The sequence below is a fragment of the Protomyctophum bolini genome, assembly GCF_963924005.1.
Source record: "Protomyctophum bolini genome assembly, chromosome: 16".
Taxonomy (NCBI): domain Eukaryota; kingdom Metazoa; phylum Chordata; class Actinopteri; order Myctophiformes; family Myctophidae; genus Protomyctophum; species Protomyctophum bolini.
The window spans coordinates 11,921,491-11,946,103 of NC_137877.1; the positions used below are offsets into that span (position 1 = coordinate 11,921,491).

General features: G+C 45.0%; 1 protein-coding gene across 1 annotated transcript in view; it reads left to right on the plus strand.

Moving 5' to 3' along the window:
• Positions 1-21,020, plus strand: part of rif1 (replication timing regulatory factor 1) — a 29,230-nt gene extending 8,210 nt beyond the window's left edge. Inside the window, exons 12-35 of the mRNA XM_080786329.1 lie at positions 1,879-2,067; positions 2,167-2,277; positions 2,561-2,623; positions 3,715-3,812; positions 4,051-4,137; positions 4,380-4,453; positions 4,531-4,711; positions 7,151-7,261; positions 7,388-7,537; positions 7,982-8,081; positions 8,869-9,170; positions 9,476-9,678; positions 9,804-9,900; positions 10,221-10,352; positions 10,935-11,083; positions 11,196-11,285; positions 11,388-11,442; positions 12,761-16,036; positions 16,194-16,325; positions 16,451-16,537; positions 16,669-16,784; positions 16,938-17,091; positions 18,082-18,205; positions 18,714-21,020. Coding sequence (XP_080642455.1) covers positions 1,879-2,067; positions 2,167-2,277; positions 2,561-2,623; positions 3,715-3,812; positions 4,051-4,137; positions 4,380-4,453; positions 4,531-4,711; positions 7,151-7,261; positions 7,388-7,537; positions 7,982-8,081; positions 8,869-9,170; positions 9,476-9,678; positions 9,804-9,900; positions 10,221-10,352; positions 10,935-11,083; positions 11,196-11,285; positions 11,388-11,442; positions 12,761-16,036; positions 16,194-16,325; positions 16,451-16,537; positions 16,669-16,784; positions 16,938-17,091; positions 18,082-18,205; positions 18,714-18,988 — 6,356 coding nt within the window. The 3' untranslated portion in view covers positions 18,989-21,020. The remainder of the gene's footprint in view (positions 1-1,878; positions 2,068-2,166; positions 2,278-2,560; positions 2,624-3,714; positions 3,813-4,050; positions 4,138-4,379; positions 4,454-4,530; positions 4,712-7,150; positions 7,262-7,387; positions 7,538-7,981; positions 8,082-8,868; positions 9,171-9,475; positions 9,679-9,803; positions 9,901-10,220; positions 10,353-10,934; positions 11,084-11,195; positions 11,286-11,387; positions 11,443-12,760; positions 16,037-16,193; positions 16,326-16,450; positions 16,538-16,668; positions 16,785-16,937; positions 17,092-18,081; positions 18,206-18,713) is intronic.
• The last annotated feature ends 3,593 nt before the right edge of the window (positions 21,021-24,613 follow it).

The window sequence follows — 24,613 nt, forward strand, 5'->3', positions numbered from 1 at the left end:
GGTCCCAAGCCACTTTGAGCGTCAAACAGCGTATGTAAAACCAGTGTACACTGTACACTTCAACTTGTTGTTGTCCGCTTACCGGAAGTGTTTACTGCCTATCTGTTCTGATATTGGATGGACTGTCTCCTCTTGCTATGAGAATACAACCATGACTATGCTGTCGGCAGTGCCATGTCGTCAAGGGATGTTTTAGAGCTGCCGAATCTCCGTGCTCATAATCTAAAATGTAAACATAACGTGCCTGCTTGAATGTTGCATGCATGTTGGTGTGATGGTTGGGTGATTAAACTGCAGAGATACTGAAGTGCATTTATATATCATTCTGAATAACGGTGATCAAAGCTACTGAAGTAACAAATTAAATAATGGGTTGATACAATCATGCATGTCATATATGAGAAATACAGAATCTAAAATACAACATGACATGCCGGAAAGTGAGCTAGCATGCAGGAATGTGACGAACTGGAATGCATCAGTCCAGCCTGCTTGAGTCTTCCGGGCTCGCGTCTAATGCTGCATTCACATGGAATCAGAAAAGCCGGCAGGCGGCAAACCGGGACTCATTTTAGTGGACGGGAGCACGGCGGTAAACGGAACAGGGCGGTAAATGGAACAGAACGGCCCGGCAGCCAGAATGGCAGACGGCATCATCAATGTTAATCTTTTTACCGTTCTGTGCCGTCCAGCTGGTTTTGCCGTTTGCCGTCTACCGCTTGCCTGATTCCATGTGAATGCAGCTTAATAAATCCTCTCCTCGCTGGGGGCGGAGCTGAGGTGAGAGTGGACGGTGGAGTGAGCGAGTGTGGAATTTGTTGGAATTTTGGCTTAGATGTTTGAAACCTCTGTGGTGCCTCCGGCTATGGTGGACGTCCCAACGGAACACAATTGGCCATGTTCAGGGGCCTTGGAGGGCGATATCTGTTGCTGCACTAGTATCTCCTACAGGCTGGTGATGGTGCCTCTTCAGTGGGGTGTGGAACTAGGAAGAATAGCTTGTTCTCTGCACGCTTCCTCCCTGTGAAACCACTCACTGTCAGGAAAAGAAGCGACTTAGCAGTGACAAGGGACTAGAACAGTGAATCTCATTTTGACCAGCTGCAAGCTGGTCAATATTAGCTTGTCAAAGTTCCGACTGGTAGATACACACTGGAGATCGACAGGAGATCATTTTCTGCTGAGCCTGCTCTGTCACCAGTTGGCAACACTGGTTGCCAAGCCTGCATATTTCTAACGTGGATTATTTCACAGTTGCTTGCCTGGTTTGGTTTTTGGAGGCTGCTTAGCTTATTTCTGTCACGACAGTTGCCACCACTGGCAACAACCCATAACATCCCATCGTCTGCACGGCATGGCTAGTCGAGCAGTTCTGATTGGCTGCCTCGTCTCTAGCCATGTTGCCTCAGAATTCTTTAGGGTCACTAATTTGAGCATAACAGCGGAGCGCAGCTAAAAAGTGGCATAACGTCAGCAGCAGACCCACAGATAATAATGCAGCTGGTAATTAATTGATTTAATCAATTTAGGCTTGTTTTATTTCAAGAACCCCCAGGTTGATATTCATTAGGCCATGTATTTCCATTTGATACAATTTTCTATCTCTGGGACCACAATCTACTGTACACTGTAAAATCCCCAGTGTTAATTTAACTTGGTGTACAAGTGGAACTAATTTGTACACTTGCAGAGTTACAGACCCGTAAGTGTCCATATGGACCTTTGGTGGTCCCTGGACCAGTGGACTATAACACACAGGGTATCAGGAGTTGACTACATTTGGAGAAAAAGGCAGAAGAAAATAAATCTCATCCCATCATAACTATTATGAGGTATGCCGTGAAAGGTTGATGGAAAGTGTCTTTGGTCATCCACCAGGCTCCGTGAACTTCAACACCCCGGCTGGCAGCACGCCTCGTTTGAACATTAGCTTGAACACACCAAACTCAACAGCCATCCAGACCTTCCCCTCCATTCAGCTGCTAGGCGTGGAAATGCTGTTGCACTACTTCCTCGGAGCAGAGGTTGTGTCCATGGCAGCCAGGAACAAACTTGTCCTCAGTCTTGGTTTGTGGAGTTGTACCTTACTACCTTTTTTTTATTGACCATGCAGTATTCTTACAGCGGCCATTTTGCTCTCATACTATTTTTATGTCTATTTTTCAGAACCTCTGACACATCCGTTTATATCTGGTATCTCCTCCTTCACTAAGCATGCAGCTGTTTTCATCTCTAATATCCGAGATGGCTTCATTGCTGTTGGCAAGGACGCACCAGGTAAACCTAATGTCTTAAACTGACCGTGTATAGTGGCAAAATCCCCAAATTGAGTGCTGGTGTCAGCTCTTTACAAATTATGAGGTGAAGCTCAGTGTTGATTTCATACATGATGACACGGTTTCTGGTGGTCTCTGTGTGCCTGTGTGTGAGTTGATATTATGGAAACAAAATTCCTTGGAGGGTGTGTATATATATCAATTTTTAAAGCATAGTTGGTGTAATGAAGTAATTGTTTTCCTGATGTAACTCACAATGCCCACTTTTCTCTCTACCCTTGCAGAGTCCCTGCTGACTCTCATATGGAAGAGATTGGTCAGTTTAGTCAACTCAACAATAGAATCTGGTAAGTGCCTGTCGGCTTGTTGTAACTCAGGCTTATGCTGTACACCAGGGGTTCCCAACAGTGACGTCAACTCTGTGGGGGCTGGGGGTCTTGGGCCCCCATGAAAGATTTGTAACTCCTCTTTTGACCTCACTGTTCGGGGGCGTGGTGGTGGTGGGGGGAGTTGCGTTGGCAGTTCAGGCATTCAAATGCTAGGGGCGGTCCCCGTGAACTCTTCGTTTCTGGTTCCCAACCTTTCTATTACCACCGACCGGCTGACAGTTCATAACCGGGGTCGCGGTCCGGGGTCGCGGTCACACATCATCGTACCAAAACACAGAAGCTAGTTGACTGGCCTCAAGTAGCCTACCCACGGCTATATTATATATCACAACATAATGTTATATCATTGACCTAAATGGCCAATATATCGAGCTAAAATGAGGCCATCCTTGCTCTAGAAAGCGCCAATGTTCCAATCGGGATCACCGGACAATCAGAAAAGGCCTCCGAACATCGCGCGTTTTGTCAACTATGGATTTTGTTCTTCACCTTTTTAGTCCGCCTGTATACAAGAAGTGAACGGCAGTGCACACGTGCAAAACTGGCCTAGGATCGCTGAAGAAGGAAAGGCCAAGCAAAATATGTAATCAGCGATCCGGTTTGATATCAATAGTAAAGCTTATATGACGGAACGTTCCGCCAGAAGCAGTTGCCGGTTGGATTCTTTATGGCGGAACGTTCCGTCTCAAGCTGGTCCATTTCAAATGTATTGTGGCCGCTGCAAAGCAGGGGCGGGGCTGTAAAGTTGCTTGTCCCGCCCATCAGCTCCACATAGAGCACCATGATTGGGCCAGGGCCCTGTCAGTCAGGAGGAGGTTCAGTGAGGCTCCTGGCTTCATCTCCCATCCCGGCCCACTCTCAGTTTCATCTCAGTTTAAGTCCGAGCGTCCAGAGCCTCATGGCGTCTTGACTGCCATGACGAGGAGAAAGTCTGAGGGGCCTGGCCCCCATGATGACCATCATTCTCTTACGATTGATTAGTTTACATGCGTGGAAAAATCATTATGAGACGAGTTTGACTCCATATCTGCTCTGTCTGTGTCTGACAGTGAAGAAGGATCGCCAGGCCTGTGAAGTGCTAACCATGATGTTCCAGGCTCTGCAGAGTATCGTCTCCTCAGAAGCTCTCCCAGCAGACAAAGTGCTGGTAAGATGTGTGCCACAGCCCATCAGGGCTCTGACTGAGAACGTTGTTTAGCTAGCAGATGGTACAGTGTAATTGTGTTCCAGACGGTACAGCAATCTGTACATACAATGTACTTACGGTATATTTGGTGTCCCATGTAGAGGCCCCTGTTTATCAGATATGGTCACCTAGTCAGATCTGGATTGTTCTGTTATTTCTTTACACTGATTTTGAATGTTCTCCATCTCATGTCACTCAGGCCCTAGTTGACATCACAGTGAAGGGCATTCCCCAGAGGATTCTCGGCTCTGCGACCTACCAAGTGGGCAAGATGGATGTGCTAAATGTGAGTGCTTATCAGATGGTGTATTTGCCATGCACGGCCTTGCAACCAAACGGTTGCGAGTAGTTGCAACTTGCAAGGAGTTGCATTCTTGGGGATAATGGTTTCATGCAACTACTCGCAACCGTTTGGTTGCAAGGCCAAAACAGTTGGGCTTAAAACTGTTTTGTTGCAACTTGCAAGGAGTTGCATTGGTGCGGTTTGGTCCTTAAGGTTGAGATTAATCCTTCTCCTCTCTTCCACAGGGTACCCCTGCCTTATACCTGATCTTTCTCTTGTACAACAGCAGCCTGCTCTCAGCCTATACAGAGCACGAGAGGTAGGGTTTTACGTCATTTGAGGACTTTAAATAAATATCTCGTAATCACATACTGACCCTGACATTATGTTGGCCAGGTTCTTTGAGTGTCTCCATGCCCTGGTGGACTGTGGCCTGTCGGGCCCCACGTCCCCTCTGGCCTTCGCAGAGGCCGTTCTTGGGGCCATGGGCCGCAGAGCTGGATCCCTGGAGAACAAGGAACAGTTGTGGAGGATGTGGAGCACTGTGGTCAGCCCACTTACTGACACCATCACACAGGTAGAGACTGGAGAGAGGTTCAATCTGTTAAGTGTGTGGTGTAATTGAGGAAAACGATGCGCAAATACTTTTCTTTTGGGTGCTAGTTGTTCTCCCAGTTTAGACAATGATTTCCCCACACACTTGTGTAGTCTTGTCACTGTATGCCTGTGCTAGGCGATTAATCGATTATCGATTAATCGCGACGCCGTCATGGGCGATAATTCATCGATGCACAAATTTCAAAAATCGATTATATAATGTATTTGTTTTTTACCGGAGCAAAAGGGCGGAACTAATCTGCGACTGTGCTGCGGCGTCATACTGGACCGTTTAGAGTGACGCACACAGCGCTCGCACACACTTTAGCTTTCAACAACCAAAACAGAAGGATTTACCAACGCGGAAAGGAAGAGAAAAAAGATGACAGAAAGGGAACATTTTGCATTGAATGAGGTTGAGGGGACACGAGAACTCGATATAACTCACACCATCGACCGCCTGTGAAATGTGGCCGAGATGGGACGATGTAGTGTGGCTCCAAAGTGCTAACATGGCCCGGAATCCGTCGCTCCCCACGACCGAATGTGAACGTAAATCCTTTGCAATAAAAGTGCCGATGGACTTCGTAATTCTAGTCGCCTTTTCTGAGTGCATGGGCAGCTGTCCGTGTGTTCGGGATCGGGATGGTTGTCTTGACTGCATCTCTGGATGTCAGTGGGCAATATGGTCTTGTACACGTGAGTTGTATCGAGTTCCCGTGTCCCCTCAACATCATAGAATCCAAAATGTTGCCATACACTTGTAAAATACTTTAAACCAAATGCTCCTTAATGTGTGCAAACAAACCAAAAAGTGCAAGATATAGTCTCAAGAACTGACCCAAAGCTTCCTTAATGACACTTCAGTAACTGAACATTTAATCCCTGAATAAGGAAACTTTGTCCTAACAAAGAATAAAGACAATTTGACAGAGTGCTGCTGACTTCAACCGAAATCCTGCCCATGTATTTCTATGACATGACATCTTATGTCATTATTAATATATATTTATTGTATGCTTGTACAAACGATTTTTTTTTAAGAAAGCTGCTTATTGCTGTTCTGTATTTGGCCACGGACATCTATCTGAAAATATTTTCTTCTATGGACCCCCCCAGAAGCAAAGATTTGAGTTAAAAACGTGCACTGTGAAAGAATATATATATTCATAATCATTAGAAAGCACTTTGTTTATTAGTCACACAGTGACTGAGTGATTAACAGTGAGTGATTAATCATGATTAATCTGGATTAAATCGAATCGTAATGTAGCCCAATTAATCGGGATTAATCGAATCGTGACCCTCGGGAATCGATACGTAATCGCATCGCCAGGTACCTGGCGATATCCGCTCCTAGCACTAACCCGTAATCTCTGGTGGGCAAGAATTTTACCCCTCTGCCACAATTTGGCATACGTACATAACTAGAATTTCATGCCCGCTTCGCGGGCATTCATTCCAGATTACGTTGCCGCGCACTATGGGAAGATGGAAATTGCCTGCAGGCTATTCCTGACTGTGTGTGTGTGTGTGTGTGTGGCGTGGCGTCCCAGGTTGATATAATACACAATCCTCTGTGATCACCAACTCACCAGAACATCTCACATTAAAAACGTTTGGATTGTCATGTTTGAAAGTATTCTACATGCAACACTGAGCCTGTAAGCTGTGTGATGCTAACGTGCTAACACCGTTAGCATGGTCTGTCTTGGTCAAATAAAAAACGGGCAATCTAGACACACAAGGTTACATGAGTTTATAATGTTACATTGTGTGTTTCTGTGGTAAACAACTCACGTTAGGTCTGCGCACACTGTAACTGCAACCTGTCATCAAATGCTGCTAACGTTGTGGTCACCACTGTTAGCATGTGTGCTATCAGGCAAAAGCTGAGATAGAACTACTGGCCAAAATATCATACAAAACACAACACCTAAAATCGGAATGTTATTGTGACCTATTGAGCACAAACAGACCATCATGATTTGCTTGCTGGACCTATAATTAATTTATTTGCATTAAATTTCCACTCGCCCATATAAATAAAAAGCAAGATGGCTGCCGATTGCTAGCGGAGAGACGGAGAGAGAGAACGCTGCAGATTCTGAATTTCTGAGAGCTGGTGACGTGTGAGCCGGGGGCGGGCCTGGTGTGGGCTGAGAGCTGGTGACTCTGATTGGCTTGCCACATCTTTTCCGCACATCTTTTTCCGAACACGTTTTAATTGGCTGGAGCGCACATCTTTTGGCCACGTGACCAACTTAACAAATGTTAAAATAGATTAAAAAAATGAAAAAACTCAACTTTTATTCAAATGTCCTTTAATAATAATGGTTTCTTTTTTGTTTTGGTTTAAATGTGCTATACATAAGCTTGCCTTGCCTAGAGGTTGTCAAATCTCCTCGTTTCCCTACAGACCAATGAAGTAAACCAAGGTGATGCCTTGGAGCACAACTTCAGTGCCATGCACTGTGCCCTGATGTTCCCCGTGACACATCTGCTATCTGGAACACCACCACTGCTGCAGGTCTGTTTTTAGTTTTTAGTTGTTTTTTTTAACCCCATTTTCATCTCAATGCCTGAAACCAACATCAAAGCTCTTCCATTTCAGTTTTTGAACACCACCTGACTGACTCCCCTTCATCCCCTACAGAATTCCCAGAAGTCGATGCTCGGCATGTGGTCCAAACTATACAAGGCGTTTGCTCGCTGCTCTGCCCTGGTGGCTACAGCTGAGGAGAACATCTGCTGCGAGGAGCTGTGTAAGAAGATGGCTTCTGCTGTGGACAGTCATGCCATGGAGGTGAGTGGTTAAGGTCTTAAGGACAAACCACCATCACTTTCACAGGAACAGAACGGTAGTTCTCAAACTTATTTTGTGCCAAGGACCCCCGAATGGATAGGTTTTTGTATTTGGCTGAAAATCTTTTGTGCCAGAGCCCCCAGAATGACTATTTGTAAAAACAAAAACACTTTCATAAATAGATGTACGTATGTATGAATCTGAGGAAGGACATAAATGTTATGGATTGTGTCTAGGGGATGGGATTCATGTTATTAATTAATCCTGGCGGTGAAACTATTGAAAACTATTAACATCACCAATTGTGTATCATTGAACAGATTTGACAGATTGGAACACTTGAGGATTTACTGTATACGTCTTTCATGTGTTGCTTATGAAAGCAAGGTGGGATGGATTGATTGATTGATTGATTTTTGATTTGCTGCTCTTGTGTTCCTGCAGAATCCCTCCACACTGGATGCAGTAGCCAGTATCCTTCATGTCATTATTGAGTGTGTGGATTTCTCTCCCTACACAACCCAGTTTCAGCAGATAAAGAAATGTAAGGATTTATTGACAAATGTTGAATTTTTGTTTTGTTTGTAAATAGACAGACCATTATTGATCCTGAGGGTAATTCCGTTGTCATTGTAGCGCTACAGTAAGTATAAAGTAGTGAACACTTAGTAGATATAGTGGTTTCACACCTGGATGTTTAATAAAAAATAATAATAATTCAAAAACGATTATCTTGGAGCATATTGTCAAAGCCCAGGTCGTTGCTGTATACAAAATTTGTTGAAATTATTAAACTTAAGTTGATGAATTGTTGTACATGTGATGTATACAATGCCAATAGCCGGACAGCAGGTGGATTCATGGATGTATGTATATAGACAATATCTTAGTGCAAAAAAAAAGACTATATACCAAATTTTCCACTTTAAACAAAAGAAGCCTGACGTCTGCCGGACTATAATAAACGAGCAACCGGTTCAGTTAACGTGACAATGTTTGGTGCCTAGTGAAAGCAAAGCAATTTAAATGGAAAACGCGACAAAATGCAACTTGGCCCCCAAATCACGTCTACCAAATAGGTGTGAATAGGTGTGAAGCTGACATGTGAATGTAAACTGTATACAATTTGAATTTCTCATAGACCCCCCAAAAAACAGGCTTATTATTTTACTGTGCAAAAACAAAATCTAACATGAGATTACCTATAAATAAATCCATATGACTTTGCTTTCACTGCAAGACAATAATTCAAATGTGAATTCACATGACTCCAATCATTTTATTTTATGATAACCTATGATAAGAACTGTTACCTTGTTTTTTTTGTCAAGCCCCTCACACACCTCTTCAATGGAGAACAAGTAAGAAGAACAAGGCTCTGGGAAACCTGTATACATACCAGGCTCTCCTGGTCCAGTCGCTGGATGCTTTCCTACTTTTGGAAGGCCCTGAAGGTGCTGCATCTGAATCTATAGGATCAGCTCTGGTCTCCATCATGTCCACGCTCTTCACCAACCTGGCCTTGGCGTCAACCATCCAGGAGGCTCTGGCATCTCTTAACCAGCAACTCACCCTCTTCTACAAACAGGCCTCCCGTGTAGTGCCCAAATTCTCCTCAGGGCTTATGTCTAAGGTGCGTTCTTTATAGAACTACTGTACCTCATGCGTCTGTTTGCTAAATCAGTCAAACAATGCAATGCTATTGTAATGAGGCTTTCAGTTTGTCTTTCTATGTGTTAGGGATGCAGTGGTTCTTGAATAGTATTAGTTTAATTCTCGAGGAGGCAGATCGTTGACATTTATTTTACTAAACAAAAAAACAAACCTCGGCCAATAGAAACGACAGACGATTGCCAATATATTCTACATTATGGTCTAACCTTGGCATGTAGTCTGTTGTATTGGATTATATAAGGTATTTTCCCTCCCCTGTTCCAGTTGGAGAAGCTTATTGCCGAGGTGCTCGGCTGCCTTCAGACCCGCTCTGCACTGGCCTTTGAAGATGACCTCCTGGCGCTGCTCTCTCCTCTCTTTTGTGTTCTGTTCCCTCACAAGAGCAAGCAGCTCCGTACGTCTGTCACCCAGTTTTGGAATGCCACATTTGCCAAATCGGTCAGTCTGAACTATCCAGAAGAGCTCAGGTAAGCCTCTCCTCATTTTTACATGTTCTGTCAAAGGGAAAACGTCTGAACTATTACTATCGTAGTATAAGTACGAATACGTACATCACTTCCTTGGCTAATCTATGTAATTTTCTGTCTCTCAGACCAATTCTGTGCCAGGTTAAACTTCAGACACCCATCATTCTTCCTGGATTTGAGGCAAATAGTCTGGATAGTGATGAACTTGGTGGACAATATTCGGTGAGTAGTTCTTTGGTTACGGCATTTTACCTTATTCAGTGATGTAAAGTATTTAGTTAGGCTAGCACAGCACAGTTTTTCCAAATTCAGTAACCTTTAGTAAGGTTTTATGTCCGAAATGTATGTTTCCAAGAACGCGGGACCTCGTTTTTCTCTCCACAAGCCGCCTTTGCCGGAACGAGGAAACTCCTCATTCTTTATTTTAATTTAATCCAGAAATTAAAAGTCATTTAACTGTTTCAGATAAAATGCCCCCAGCTTGTTTATGCCGGTGTTCTTGTGTGTATGCAGAGTGTTTATGTTTGTGTCACTGTCAGCAGAGTGAGAGTTCTCAGCTGGCGACCACGCTTAGCGGAGTGAAGGTGTCTTCTGCTGCAAAGAGGGGTTCTCTGTTGGGCCGGCCCGCCGGCGTTGAGCAGGACACGACGTCCATGAAATCCAAGCCCGTCTCTGTAAGGGCTTCTGTTAACACCAGTAGTCATGCTACCATGCCCAACTGCTCTATGAAACATTTTATTTATTTATTCGCTTGCGCGAGCAGAACACAAGTACCGTTTTCGGCTGCGCATGTCGGTCAGGGATTGTGTATTTTTGGTTCCGTCGCTTGGCCAATCAGGGATTGGCTGATGACATAACTATGGTACATAGATATGTCCATATATGGATAACCAGTTGTCCAGAACCACTATCCAACCAATATGCCCATATACGGACATGCCAATATACAGGGTAAGGGCATTATACTAAAGGGACACGGGTAGACAGACGAATACAGAGATCTCCATATATGGGCACAAACGGGACACGGGTGTGTGCAACGGGTACTTTGACGTTTTGTGCAAAACTACAGCGGTTGAAATTACCCGTCATGCTGGTGTGAATTCAGTAATGCATGCTATCTTTTCAGATTAGCTGTATCAATTTAATATGTAGACAAAATAAAAGCTAAACCATTTTGTTTGTCAACAATATTCTTTTTTTGTTTGTTTTTTGGATTGATCATGCTGTACTAATTTGTTTTCTTTCTCCCTCAGCAAACAAAACTAGACTTTGGCTCTCCCAAGCCTCCATTCAGAAAGGATTTGGATGAGGAAGCCTCCATAGACTTTGTCTTCATTCCACCTGAGACCAAGGAGGCGAGAGTCCTGACAGAGCACCAGAAGGAGGTGAAGAGGACAAAAAGGTCAGAATCCAATCGGGCTGCCGAGTTCCTCAAAATCCACTTTTCACAGTGGGAATATTTGCAGCTATTAGTGTGAAGCTCTCATGGCTTTTGTTTATTTTGGTTGCAACAGGGTGGACATCCCTGCCATGTACAACAATCTGGATGCTTCTCTCGACACCACAGTCTTCACCCAGTACTCTCAGAGCCAAGAAGAATCCATGTAAGTGTTCTACAACTGAACAAATCAACAATGAACAAACCATATCAAATCCCCCGCAAAGAAAGCAACTTTGAGAGATTTAACATGTAAATGTTTTTTTAGGGACAAATTGCAAACAGATGGAGTGGACAGTGTTGCAAAAGAAGCTCCTGGCAAGGTAATGACTGTGTATGAGGAACAAAAGCAACATTGTATTAAGGCTAACTCTACGGCTGGGTATCATTAAAAGATTTCGCTACCCAGAAGCTTTTTTTAATTTTCTTTTATTAACTGTTTAACTGATGGTATCCGTTTTCGTAACAAAATGTAATACTATATTCATTGATTAGTTGAAGAAGCGAGAAACAAGCGAGGGGGCACGGTGGCACAGTTGGTAGTGCTGTCGCCTCACAGCTAGAAGGTCCTGGGTTCGATTCCCGCTCGGCGCGCTGTGGGTGCTGGCGGCGTGTTTCCTCCTCCGCGTCATCGGTGCCCATACCCAAAGGCGGGGTTGGCGAAAGGGCCTTTCTGTGTGGAGTTTGCATGTTCTCCCCGCGTCCCCTAGGGTAGGTACCCTCACAAAAACATGCAGTAATCCTGTTCTCTAAACTGCCTCCCCCTGGCCAGCCGGGGCGCCTGATGGATGGGAAAGGAACTGGTTGGAATAACGTGTTCCTTCCACGCGCTACGTCCAACCAGGGAAACTCCCCCCTGTCGGGTGTAAAGGAGCAACTTGGACACTCAAGCATGAAGGAAGCATGAGTTAAGTCTGTTGCTCTCCCCAGGTTGGCGGAGGGTGTGTAGAGCCCAGGATCACATTAGATGATTGACACAGGGGTGAAAAATGTGTTACAAAATCGTGGGATAAAAAATATATAAAAAAAAAAGAAAGAAGCGAGAAACATACAAAAACAACTCCATGCCGAGCGCTCCTCGGCTCCGACCGCGCACGGCGGGTGAATCGCTGAATTTAGATCGCTCGACAATTTCATCGTAGTACATGACGTTGAATATATACGTCCACAGAATGCTCCGCCTTGAGCAGGACGGCCACAGTTTTCTCTCACTAACATGCTGTACATGATATCAGAATTCAGTAAGAAAACGGCTAGTCTGTAATTCTCCCTTAATTAACACAATCTGTGCTGTGCTGTGCAATCTCGTGAATAGCTACTGTGCCAAAACGAGATTATGAGATTTGATTAATTTGCATTAATCTAAAATAAAAATATCTCATGATGGAACAGTCTAAATACGAATGCGACGTGCACGTGTACATACTTATTAGTCGTTTCTCTGCTCAAAATTTGACAATCTGAGGTTTGGGAGCTTAAAAATCCATAATCTAACATCACACTGATCAAAACAACTCCGATGCAGATCCCCCACCCGCTAGAGGCTGCCACACTGTAGTGTGGTGGAGGGGTGCACTTCCTGGTTGTCCATCTCTTAATTAATATTTAGTACTTCATACAGTATTTGTCTTGCTCTCTTAGGTTCACGATGAAGAAATGGAAAAGGGGGAATCAACGGATATTGTAACGGAAGAGACCCAGGCATTTCCCAGCCAAGAAATCACTGGTGACCTGGCAGAAGTTGCAGTAAATGAAAAGCAGGAGACTTCTGAATACCTTGTACCAGATTCAGCAGATGTCTCGCTGGAGGAAGTCAATACTAGTACTGTTGTAGCAGAGGGCTTGGACACAACTCCTAAAAGCACCAGTCCCAATGTCTCTGGCTCGTCTGATTTGGTTTCGGACACCCCTCAGAAGTCAAACAGCCGTCGCCAGTCATTCATTACTCTTGAGAAGTATGCTGACAGTAAACCTGCCAGTCCCGTCAATGTGACCAAGTTCACAGGTCCCCTCACAAAGGTCTCCAATAACCCAGAAGCTACCACCACTTCTACCTCATCCTCTCTAGCCTCCACGGCAGCCACTGGTACTGACCCTCAGGTTCCTGACGGGACAGGGGAAATTACGCAGAAGTCTCCTGTGGACATTCTTCCAGTGTCCTCTAAACTGTCTGAAGGCAACTTCTCAGAGGTTAAACTCTCAGACAAACCACACAGTCAAGGAACAGAAGATGAGGAAGATGTAATCCCAGACACCCAGACGGAGCAGAACATTGAGAAAAAAGCATCTGAATCTGACAGCTCTCTGGAAGATTCTCAAAGCTCTCAAGTTGAACCCAGAAGGTCTGGACGCCTTCCAAAACCAAAGCACGCAGGAGAAGATGGTGAGAAACGACAAAGTAGACGAAGAACAGGAGAGGACAGTCAAGGCAATTCACAAAATGCAAGCTTAAATGACAGCCAGTCACACACACGAAGTAGAAGTAAGCAGCAGGAGATTGGCAAGTTGCGAACAAGAGGTCAGAAGAACGCAGTCGTCGAATTAAGCCAAACTGATTCCCAGCCTAGAACGCGAAAAAGGATTACGCTATATAGCAGTTCAAATGAGTTGCTCGGTGAAGATGTGCCCAAGAGGAGAAGCTCCAGAAAGCCTGAGAAAGGTGACTCGGATACGACCTCCAGCAGTGATGGCCAGTCACAGGAGAGACGAAGTGGCCGTCTGAGCAAATCGGCTGTGGAAACGGAGGAGGCAGGCAGACTCAATCGAAGGACTGGGGATCAGAAGGATTCTAGCCAGAAGGATTCTAGCCAAATGGATCCCCATGTAGTCATAAAAACCAAACGAGTAGAGGCAGAAATAGAAACTAGTCTGAACAATTCACAAGTGACAACTCCTTCAAGTTCTCAAGCTGATAGCCAATCATCAGCTAGAACAAACAGAAGGGGAAAACTGGTTGAAGCATTAGGTGGGCTAATGACTGCCAAGCGCAGGAAAAGCGGTGATACGAGTGACGAGCCAAGCAGAGATGACTCTGAAGTGTTTACACCTTCAGCTACTGACAGCCAGTCACAACATAGCCCAAGGAGACAAACTAAGGCCACTTCGGAGGTAGCAGTGCCTAAGCTCAAAGATGAAAGTGTTGATTCTTTAGAAAGAGACAATAGTGACACTAATTCTCAGTCTACACCAGCTGTCAGTCAAACAAGGTCCAAGGGCAGGCCTAGAAAGGACATGGTAGCAGAGGAAGGCTCAACGTCCAAGAACAGTCGTAGCTTAACCCCAACTGGTACCAAGGGCAGCTCCCAGTCCCTAGAAGCAGCTGGGTCAGCAGAGTCCACCAGCGTTAGATATTCAACACGGAGATCATCTCAAGCCTTATTGGCCAGCAAGGAGAACTCTGAGTTGGATTCCTCTGAGATAAGAGAGGACACTCTAATGGCCAAGCAACAAAGCAAAAAATGCAAAGACTCCCTTACACACTCACCAACTTGTGACTCATCAGAAAATAAAGTTGCCCTGGACGTTGGCAGTTCTCAATCGCTTAAGGAGCCCAAGTCTCAAAACACACCTAGCAGCATCATGGGAATCAAAAGTCTGGACGATCTGCCGAACAGTCCGAATATGCATGTTTCAAAACCACCTCTGGTCAAAAAGAACGTTGGGGAGAAATGTGATGAAGGCAAGGAGACTGAGCGGACTGTGGAGGTTGGTGCAATAATTACCACGAAGCCTGTTGTTGTTATGGAGAAACTGGAGACTGAAGATAAATGTGCATATAGCCAGGGACTGAAGAGCAAACCTGTCTTGTCCCACAAGAGTGATCATGAACAAAGTCCTTTGCAAGTAAAACCGAGCCGTGATGATGCTTCCTCACAAGAGAGTGATGTCAGGGAGTCGCAGGTTCATCTCAAATCTGGCGCGATTACATCTGAGCAGTCTTCTGACCTGCCCGTTCTCCCCGTGCAGAAAAACTCCCACTCGGACACTATTGTGTCCACAGAACAAGCTTTACTTTCCGCCTCCCCTGTGTCCACAGAACAATGTTCACTTTCCACCTCTCCTGTGACGAGTGCCTCACCACCAGATGACACACCGACACTCTCTGGCGAAACAGACAAACTAAGCCTGCAGGTGTCGCAGTCTTCAGAAGACAAAGATGGAGAAACTGTTCACCCTGTGGAAGCGCTTACTGAGGATCTGGTGGAGAATGCTGGAGAGGAAAACCAAGTAGAGGACTTAAATTCTCTAGCAGAGGACAAAGAGGATGTAGAAGCAAACAGTGCATTAACTGGACAACACCTGCCAGAGTGTCCAAGTGCCTTAGATGAACTTCCAGAGGATGAAGAACAGTTTACCGTTATAAAAGAAAGCCAATCAGAGCTTCAGGTCGAAGACAAATGTCTTGTACCTCTCCAAGAGAGCATAGGGAAAGACTATGTCCAATCAGAGCTTCAGGTCCAACACATTGAACCTCTTCAAGAGAGCATAGGGAAAGATGATGTCCAATCAGAGCTTCAGGTCCAACACATTGAACCTCTTCAAGAGAGCATAGGGAAAGATGATGTCCAATCAGAGCTTCAGGGCCCACACATTGAACCTCTCCAAGAGAGCATAGGGAAAGACAATGTCCAAGAAGTGCAGTGTGAACCAGAAGAGGAAACTCAAATTGACCAGACTGACACAGATGCAGTTGATTTGGATGTTGTTCCTTCAGTGAGCACCTGTAAAGAAGTGTACCAGGACTCTCCAGCTAAGCAGACGGGTCTGGAGGCTGTCAATGGGCTAGAGGTCATTGAAAGCCCCAGCAGCAGAAAAGCTAGAGGGACTTGGTCGCCCTCTGCCTCCCCCTCTACCAGTATTCTCAAGAAATGCCAAAAGAGACCAATGGAGGAGGAGACGCCTTCACCTCTTGTAAAGGTAAATGTCATTTAATTTACATTCTACTGACACTTATTTTAAATGTGTTACAATCAAAATCCAAGCAATAAATGTAGTGACGTGTGCATACATTGTTTTTTGAAAACCATATCTTACAATGCGTGTTCCTTTTCTTTCTTTTTTTAAAATCTTGCAGTCAAGAAGAGTTTCTTTTGCCAACCCAATCCAACACCAGGAACTGGCAGATGACATCGACCGTCGCAGCCCAGTCATCAGAACCAGTTCACCAAAAAGATCTAAAACTACTAGTAGCATCCTTCACCATAAGGTCAGATATAGTCATATCTGACTTATTTTTCCCCACAGAAAAGTTAAATTGGACAACTGATTGTTCTCTTCCCCCCCCCCTTCACACCCTAAATGTAATAATTTTGATTATTCTCTGTATTGCAGTACGTCACTACTCCAACAAAGGGCCCACTCCTCCTCAGTCCAAGGAATCTCCACAGTCCTGGGTACAAGAGCTCCAAGAAATGCTTGGTATGCGCCCTAGCTGTATTCTCTTATCAATTTGACGTTCAAGTCAACACCCTAAGCATTTCTTGTTATGATTATCACATACCGAAAGCTAGATTTATCTCTTGATGGAGTTTTGAACACATTCGTTTCAGATATCAGAAATGAGTCATGAGCCACGGCCAATCCCCAAGGATTGTGTGTTCCCTGCCTTGGTTGCATGCTCTACCCCCGTGGAGGCTGTGCTGCCTCAGATCACCTCCAACATGTGGTGAGCACATTAAAGGGATGATCCAAGTGTACACAGCTGCTGTTTTGTCTGTCATGACAAATGGTTGTTGCATGATTGCATCAGCACGAATCCCTCGTGCTAATTTATTTATCTTTGAATAATATATCCTTCCTGTTGATGTCATCTGTGCAGGCCACGAGGTTTTGGGCAGCTTGTACGAGCCAGGAACATCAAAACCGTGGGTGATCTCAGCGCACTTACCCCCAGTGAGATCAAGACTCTACCAATTCGCTCCCCAAAGATTTCCAATGTCAAGAAGGCACTTAGAACCTATCATGAACAGCAGGTGATTTGTACAATGAAATTGTAGCAATATTCCTTCCACAGTGCAAATCATGAATCTAAGACGGTTAATTGCACACAAGGAACTGCCATAGCTGAATGGGTAGTGAGCCCGCCTAGGACTCCGGAGGTCCCAGGTACCATGCCAGCTTTCAGCGATGGGTGCTCCCAGCTGGGTGGTGCTCTGTGGGCAGCACCCAGCTGGGTGGTTGCATGTCATCTCTCACTCCTGTCTCCGTTCACTGTCCTGTCAAAATCAAAAACAGAAATTGGGACGATAATAGGAAAATAATGCACACATAAGTCAGGTTCTTTTCTACTCATTATTTCATACTAGTTCTTACACGCTATGAATATATGAACAGCAAATGATGTTCAGTGTGGGTAATCTATCTAATAATTTAGTGATCGCTCGCCCGCTGTCTTATTTTGCTCGGTCGCTGTCCGTGTGTCTGTTACGCGGAAAAGTGTGTCCCAGTATTAATCTGTGTCCGTCCCAACATGCATTTCACTGGTGACCCGGAAGTGGACGGACAAACAGCGACCGAGCAAAATAGACAGCGGGCAAGCGATCGCTAAATTATTAGATAGATTACTCATCGCGTCAGCTCATACTGTATACAGTCTTTCATAAAATCGTGCAGAATTGTTACAAGTACAATTTCTCACTACCGTTATGTCATGGTCAGATAAAATGTACTGAACAAAATGAAGTTACAACTTTACTATTTTAAAGAAGACAAATGTTTTTGGGCATGTGAAATAGACGTCAAACAAATTAAGTTAAGCAGGGGATTGGAAATATGTGTCCATCTACCTTTAAAGGTTTAGTTGTGCATAGGAGATGTAGCGTAGCGTAGCGTAGCGTGATGAAAAGGAATGATGGATTGCACAGTTTATTGTCATGTTTGTGTAATTCTACAGTTTTTATTCAGTTATGTAGGACAATTATAATGGAACTGCAGTCCCAATCTCCCTCTCTCGTTTTCCACAGCGCAAAGGGCATGGTGGCGATGAGTTGAAGAGCTTTGACGAAACGGAAAAAATGACTTCCGAACCCGAGACCAACAGTCCACAAAACCAGGAAGAGGATGACAAGTCCCCAGGCGAGCCTTTGGGTATGTTTCAAACTAATGTAGTACTAGACAGGTGCTGTATATACAGAGAGCGATGGGTCTCAATAGGCTGCTTTTTATTTGATTCTCGAGTTAAACCTTTATTTCGAACCCTACAAACCCTCCCGCGCACTCAGCCAACGCAGGGAAGCTGAAGTGCATTCCAAAACTATGGAATGCACTTCCCATTACAATCAGAACTGCAGCCTCACTCCCAATCTTCCGCTGTAGTCTGAAAACCCACCTTTTCAGACTCCATCATGGCCCGTAGCACTTTCCATAGCCCTTAGATAGCACTTTATGTAGACTTAGCATTTTATACAGACTTATAGCATGTTACATAGACATAGTTTGTATGTATAGTTTCATTTCCACTGTTACGTTCTTCTTATCTTACGTATGTTTCATGATGACTACTTTTTATGTATGTGATGTATTGCCATGCTTTTTGTTCTGCTTAATGTAAATCGCTCTGGATTTAGTAAATTGTAATTCCCTACTTTGTCAACAGCCACAGAGCTGGTTGAAGAGCCTGTGTCAGAGGACCTGAAGCCAGATGAGGACCACTCCAACGTTCTGATAGCGGATGAGCGGCCCATAGACCAGTTGAGTCATGATGGGCAGCCAGTGGATTTGGGGGCCCTGGTCTCTAAGGTGATTCCACAGGAACTTGGTCACTGTTCAGATGAGCAGCTAGTCCACTTGCAGGGTCAGATGGTTCACTTGATGATGAGGGTGGTGCAGGAGCAACAGGCACGCCTGCAGCAAAGAGGCAGCAATGCTTGACAGGAAAACATCAGTTCAGCCAAATGGTTGTAGTGGTGTTTGTGACTTGGTCAGACTCATGACCCATAACAAATGATACAGACTGGTGGATCTATTTGTGACCGTCAATGTTGGGAGTTCAGAGTCTTGCCGATGGGATTTTGGTCATTACACAATTGTACATGCGGCAGTCATCTTGCACCACCACCCCCAAGTATAAAAACAAGAGCAAAGAAGGGGCCACTGTGCGAATGGTTTATTGACGACAGTGAACTGGTAACATGGTTTGTATGTTGAAGGGCCAGAACAATTGCCAAATGAATCAGTTCTTTTCTTGGACAGAAAGACCATGGCCTGCTGGCATGGTCCTTTAAATAGGACTTTTAAATGTTTAACCCATTTTTTCATTCCTCCTGACCTGTAAACAAATAAAGCATATTTTACATAATTGGCTTTGTTTTTAACCATTTGTATTTAGCATGAGCTCTGAGGCGGTTTAACTGACGTCTCAGTTATGGTGAAAGGGAAGCAGACAGTCTCACACTCCAGGTGAATAACATGAAGCAACATTGTTTTAATATTGTGAATAGCCTGTAGAATAACTTTTTAAACATTTGTTTTGCTTGATCCTCAGACTCAACTCTGATATTCCTAGAACTATTCATTGTTCATTCTTGCCCTTTCAGTTGCATATTTTTGTGCATGCTCATTTTTATTTTATTTTATTACTTTTCTATGGATTACTTTAATGGTCAAACATGTAAACGACTCAGAGGTACAGTAAAACACTTTGCCTAAAAGGTACCAGATCATAGAAACGCCCTCTGGTGTTGTGGCTGTGGATGTCACTCACTTTGGAGAAGTGGGCACTGTGCCTCTGAGTATCATAAGGGCAGATTCATACGGAGTCTGTTTGATTCAAACTTCCAGAACACAATTGTCTGGTCCCCTCTGGCCATGATTCACATTGGCCTTGATTCTATCACTCCCAAGTACACTTCATTCAACTGTATTAATGCTTTCATATTGCAGCAATCCGTATCAGAGTACACTTCAATCGGTCCTGCCCTTAAATACAAATCCCAAGGATATTTGCTTAACCCTGTCTTCTACTCTGAGCCATCCCAAACTAGCAAAAGTGGGTTGGAATTAGGTGGGTCATCATGGGCTTTAGGCTGAGTAGTAGTCATATAATTTAGTTTTGGGAGATCTAAGCTTGCTGTGGTGCAATCATAGACTGTAAAAGAAATATGGACAAAGCGTTCTCTGGGTCTGATATGGACGTAAGATGAAGCCTGTCAGTCCTTGAATTGTAAATCGCCATCTTTCTAGATCCGTTTGGGCCCAGCTGGCCATTGGCTGGCCCAGACAACGAGGTGGGACCGTTGACTTGAACGGGGGGTGGCTCCCGATCATAGACTGTAAGGGTTGCCACGCCCCTCAGAACATAACTCAACATCTACTTTATGGTCATTTTTTAAATAAATGGGACCATAATTTTCCAAAAATAATATTATTACATGAAAAATTTGACTTTAAAATAGTGACTGGAAGCAAAGTATTCATGACCATGTTTATTAAGGTAATACAGTCTAGGGGAAGTTTTTTTGGGCCCAATGACAGCACCGCAACAGGCCATTCTATGAACTTTCAGGAAGTCCCGATTTCCTTAGTGGCTTCACAAAATATCTGTCTGACTGCCCCCTGGGTGCAATGCAACCATAATCAAAATGACATTGAACAAGGGCTCCAGCTAGTCTTTAGTGCACTCTTGTTGTTCTTTGATTGACTTCCATGATCACCTTTGACCATGCCATATTTCCCCCTATCAGTTTGGTATTAAGAATACAGCCCAAATAATGTAGGTAACTTCAGTATTGTCTTTTAGGCTGTCATATTTACATACAACACTTCATCTGTATATGTTTGTAGGACTTCTTAATGCTGCTGTCATCTTAAACTTTGTTTTGAACTGTTTGATATCTCTTATGAAAGGATGTGCTGATTTTGTTCTTGCAGTACTTTTTAAAACAATAAAGGTTTTAGTGATATGTATCGGTACTGTCTCATGGCGTCATGGGTTATTTAAAAACATTGTATCCTGCAAGAGATCAAATATGAACTAGTTTTCTGCTTTCATTAGTGTTATTACGTTATACATACCTGCCAACCTCAGACCGTCGGATAAAAGGAGATCCCCCCCCCCCCGCTGCATTCAAGATCAAGTCTGTTACAATTCATTCCTTTATTGTGGAAAAACGATTCTTGCTAAAGTATCACTGGCTCTAGTTTTTGACAATGTGTTTGATATTATTTAATCAAATATGCAATATTTGATTCTCTCTCTCTCTTTCGTGTAACGTTAGAGGTCCAACTCGGTGTCGTGGAGCCACGCCCGCATCTCTGGTCCCAGGTCAAAGAGGCCGGCCTCTGTGGGCGGTCTGTGTAAGGGGCAGGTGAAGATGACCTGATCAGCGGTCTGCTCGGGGGCACCGCACTCACATGCCGCACTGTCTGCCAGTCCCCACTTCTGCAATGATGCATTGAAGCGCCCAACCCCAGTTCTTAAGCGGTTCAGTGTGGTCCATTGTTTGCGAGGAAGATCCTCTCCTCCTATGGCGCCAACTCCTGGGTCCCAGATGAACCGATGCATGCGGGAGGGCCCAGCTGACTCCCACTCCTGCTTCCACGCTGTTGCTAGCCATGCATCTCTGGAGATGGCCTCAGGGGTGGTGTTGAGCATCTCCTGTGCTGCCCTGTTGTAGGGGTGACGAGACCTGAGTCTGCTTGGGGGCGCTGGAGTTGTGGTGGTGCCATGCAGGATGTGCCAATCCTGCTTTTGGGCTTTCCTGGCCAGGACGAGGGTGGCAGCTTCCCGTCGGAGGCCGGCCGGAGCTATTCCCGCAAGGACTGGCAAGTGGGACACAGGGGTGGGCTTCAGGCATCCCGTAATGATCCGAAGGGCGTTGTTGATTGCCACATCGACCATTCTTGCATGTGGGCTTCTGCTCCAGACTGGGGCGCAGTATTCTGCTGCTGAGAAGACCAGGGCTTGGGTGGATATACGCAGCGTCTTAGCGGAGGCTCCCCAGGTTGTCCCAGCGAGGCGGCGGATCAGTGCAACCCTGGATGTCACCTTGGCCTTGAGTTCCTTGAGGTGTTGACTGAAGGACAGTGTCCGATCCAGACGCACGCCGAGGTACTTCGGGGCTTGCTGGACCTCCAGGCGTTTGCCGTCAACACTCACCTCAAGCTCCCTCCTTGCTTCTCTGTTGCTAAGGTGGTATGCCGCAGCGACTGTCTTTCCAACGCTAAGCTGTAGACGCCACCTTTGGAGGTATGCTACCATGGTGCCCATGCAGTGTTGCCAACTCTCCAGTAACGGAAGTAGCTAGTGGCTCCTCGAAAAGTAGCTAAAAGTCGCCAGGGGTGGGATATGCGCGCGCGTAGCGCGCGCCGCCCCAGCGACTTTTTTGCGTCCCTAGCGACTTTTAGGCGCCCCTTAGTGCACTTAGTTTGTATCATCTCTTCATTTGATAACACATCGTTTAAACTCATTGTAATATTTAAAAAAAACATACCTCAATTCAACTAATGTTTAGAACGCTATTTTGTTCCGATCCATACAAGAATTAAAAGGTTAATACTTTATGCATCCGAGTGTGTATTTTATTTTTACTAGCAGACTAAAAGCTGCCAGTGCTTCCTCCTTTCTTGCTCTGTCGAGCTCGAGGGGCGCGTTCGGAAATACCGCACCGGAGCGCACTCGCCTAGGCAGAGCAAGAAAGGAGGAAGCACTGGTAGACAGTCTGTGCAGTGTGCACATAACCGAGCCGAGGAAGCCACTGAGCCTGCTGTGAGCCAGACCAGACGCGCCGACCACTTTTAGTTTTGCCAATTTCGCGGATTTGAGGCTGAGAAAAAAAAAAAAAGATTTTATCTCTGGCGCATATCTGGCGCCTGTCAACACGATTTGTCCCCAATTCACCAGGGGAAAAAAGCTAGATTTCTCGCCAGAAGCTTTTCACTAATTCAGTCGCTAGGGGGGTCTGGAAAGAAGCTAAATATGACGACAAATCCGCTAAGTTGGCAACACTGTGCCCATGTCTTCATTCAGGCCCTCTTCCATCGCCTTCCATGTTGGTCGACTGAACATGATGGCAAGGTCGTCTGCGTAGCCATACTTTCTGGATGTATCCGGTAGGTCATGAATGTAAATATTGAACAGCATTGGCGAGAGGACAGACCCCTGCGGTACCCCGTTCCTCAGTCTTCTGAGCCTACTGCACTGCCCACTGCTGGTCTGGAGAATGAAGCTGCGGTTGGAGAGCGTCTCCATGATGAACTTCACCATATGCTGGTCCGGTATTGTCCTCAACAGCTTCAGGTGGAGCCCCCGGTGCCACACGGTGTCGTATGCGGCAGTCAGGTCCAGGTACACCACCCCAGCTTTCTCATTGGATAGATCTACAAGCACATGTCATGATGCAACACGTGAGCTTGTATATCTGCTTTTGTCAATATAAGAGCACTGCCATAATTTCACTATATTTGAAATAGGGCTTAAGTGGAATTCATAATTCATAGAAATGTGAAGTAAAGAAAACGACATACTATAGTTCAAAAGACATAGTATCCCAGCCAGCACGCCCACTTGGTGCCCATGTGGTTTCAATGCGGGATACATGGGTACCAAGTGGGAATGGGGTTGAACTGGGCAAATTATGAGGCTAACTGGCATGGGTTGGAAGTGTGCAAGCCCATATTGGTCCAACATGGTCTACATATGGGCTAACTTGCATGGGTTGGAAGTGGGCAAGCCAATGTAGTTCCAACATGGTCTACATGCAGGCTAACTGGCATGGGTTGGAAGTGGGCAAGCCAATGTAGTTCCAACATGGTCTACATGCAGGCTAACTGGCATGGGTTGGAAGTGGGCAAGCCCATGTAGGTCCCACATGGTCTACATGTGGGCTAACTGGCATGGGTTGGAAGTGGGCAAGTCCATGTAGTTCCAACATGGTCTACATGTGGGCTAACTTGCATGGGTTGGAAGTGGGCAAGCCCATCTACAAGCTCACAGAAGAGGGCCTTTTTCCATGATTTGGATGATTTAAAAAAATTAAATCAGGCAAATAAAAATGTGTCAGGTAGCAAGTATAAGTTACTGAGTTGGTGCTGTGACGGTGTAAGTATGTAGGACTAGTAGCATGCCAAAGTTATACATTTCTCATATTTGGTTTCGGACATGGCTCAGATAAGCACAAGCAGGCAGTCCTGGTTCACAATGCGGTTACCTTGTTTTTTTTGGGGGGGTTTTTTATTATATTTTTTATCCCACGATTTTGTAACCCATTTTTCACCCCTGTGTCAATCATCTACTGTGATCCTGGGCTCTACACACCCTCCGCCAACCTTGGTTCTTAACTGTAGGCCTACCATTCTCCTTGGAACATTCACTCAAAACCTCTGCATACATGCACTTTGATGTGTGACAATTTACCTAAAGGTGGAACGTACTGTATGTGTACGTTTACTGAAATACTTCATCATCATCAACAAATGTCCATGTGAATGGAAAATTAAGTGTCAGTATCATCATGTGGATACTTTAATGTGATGTTAAACGACAAATATGTATACTGT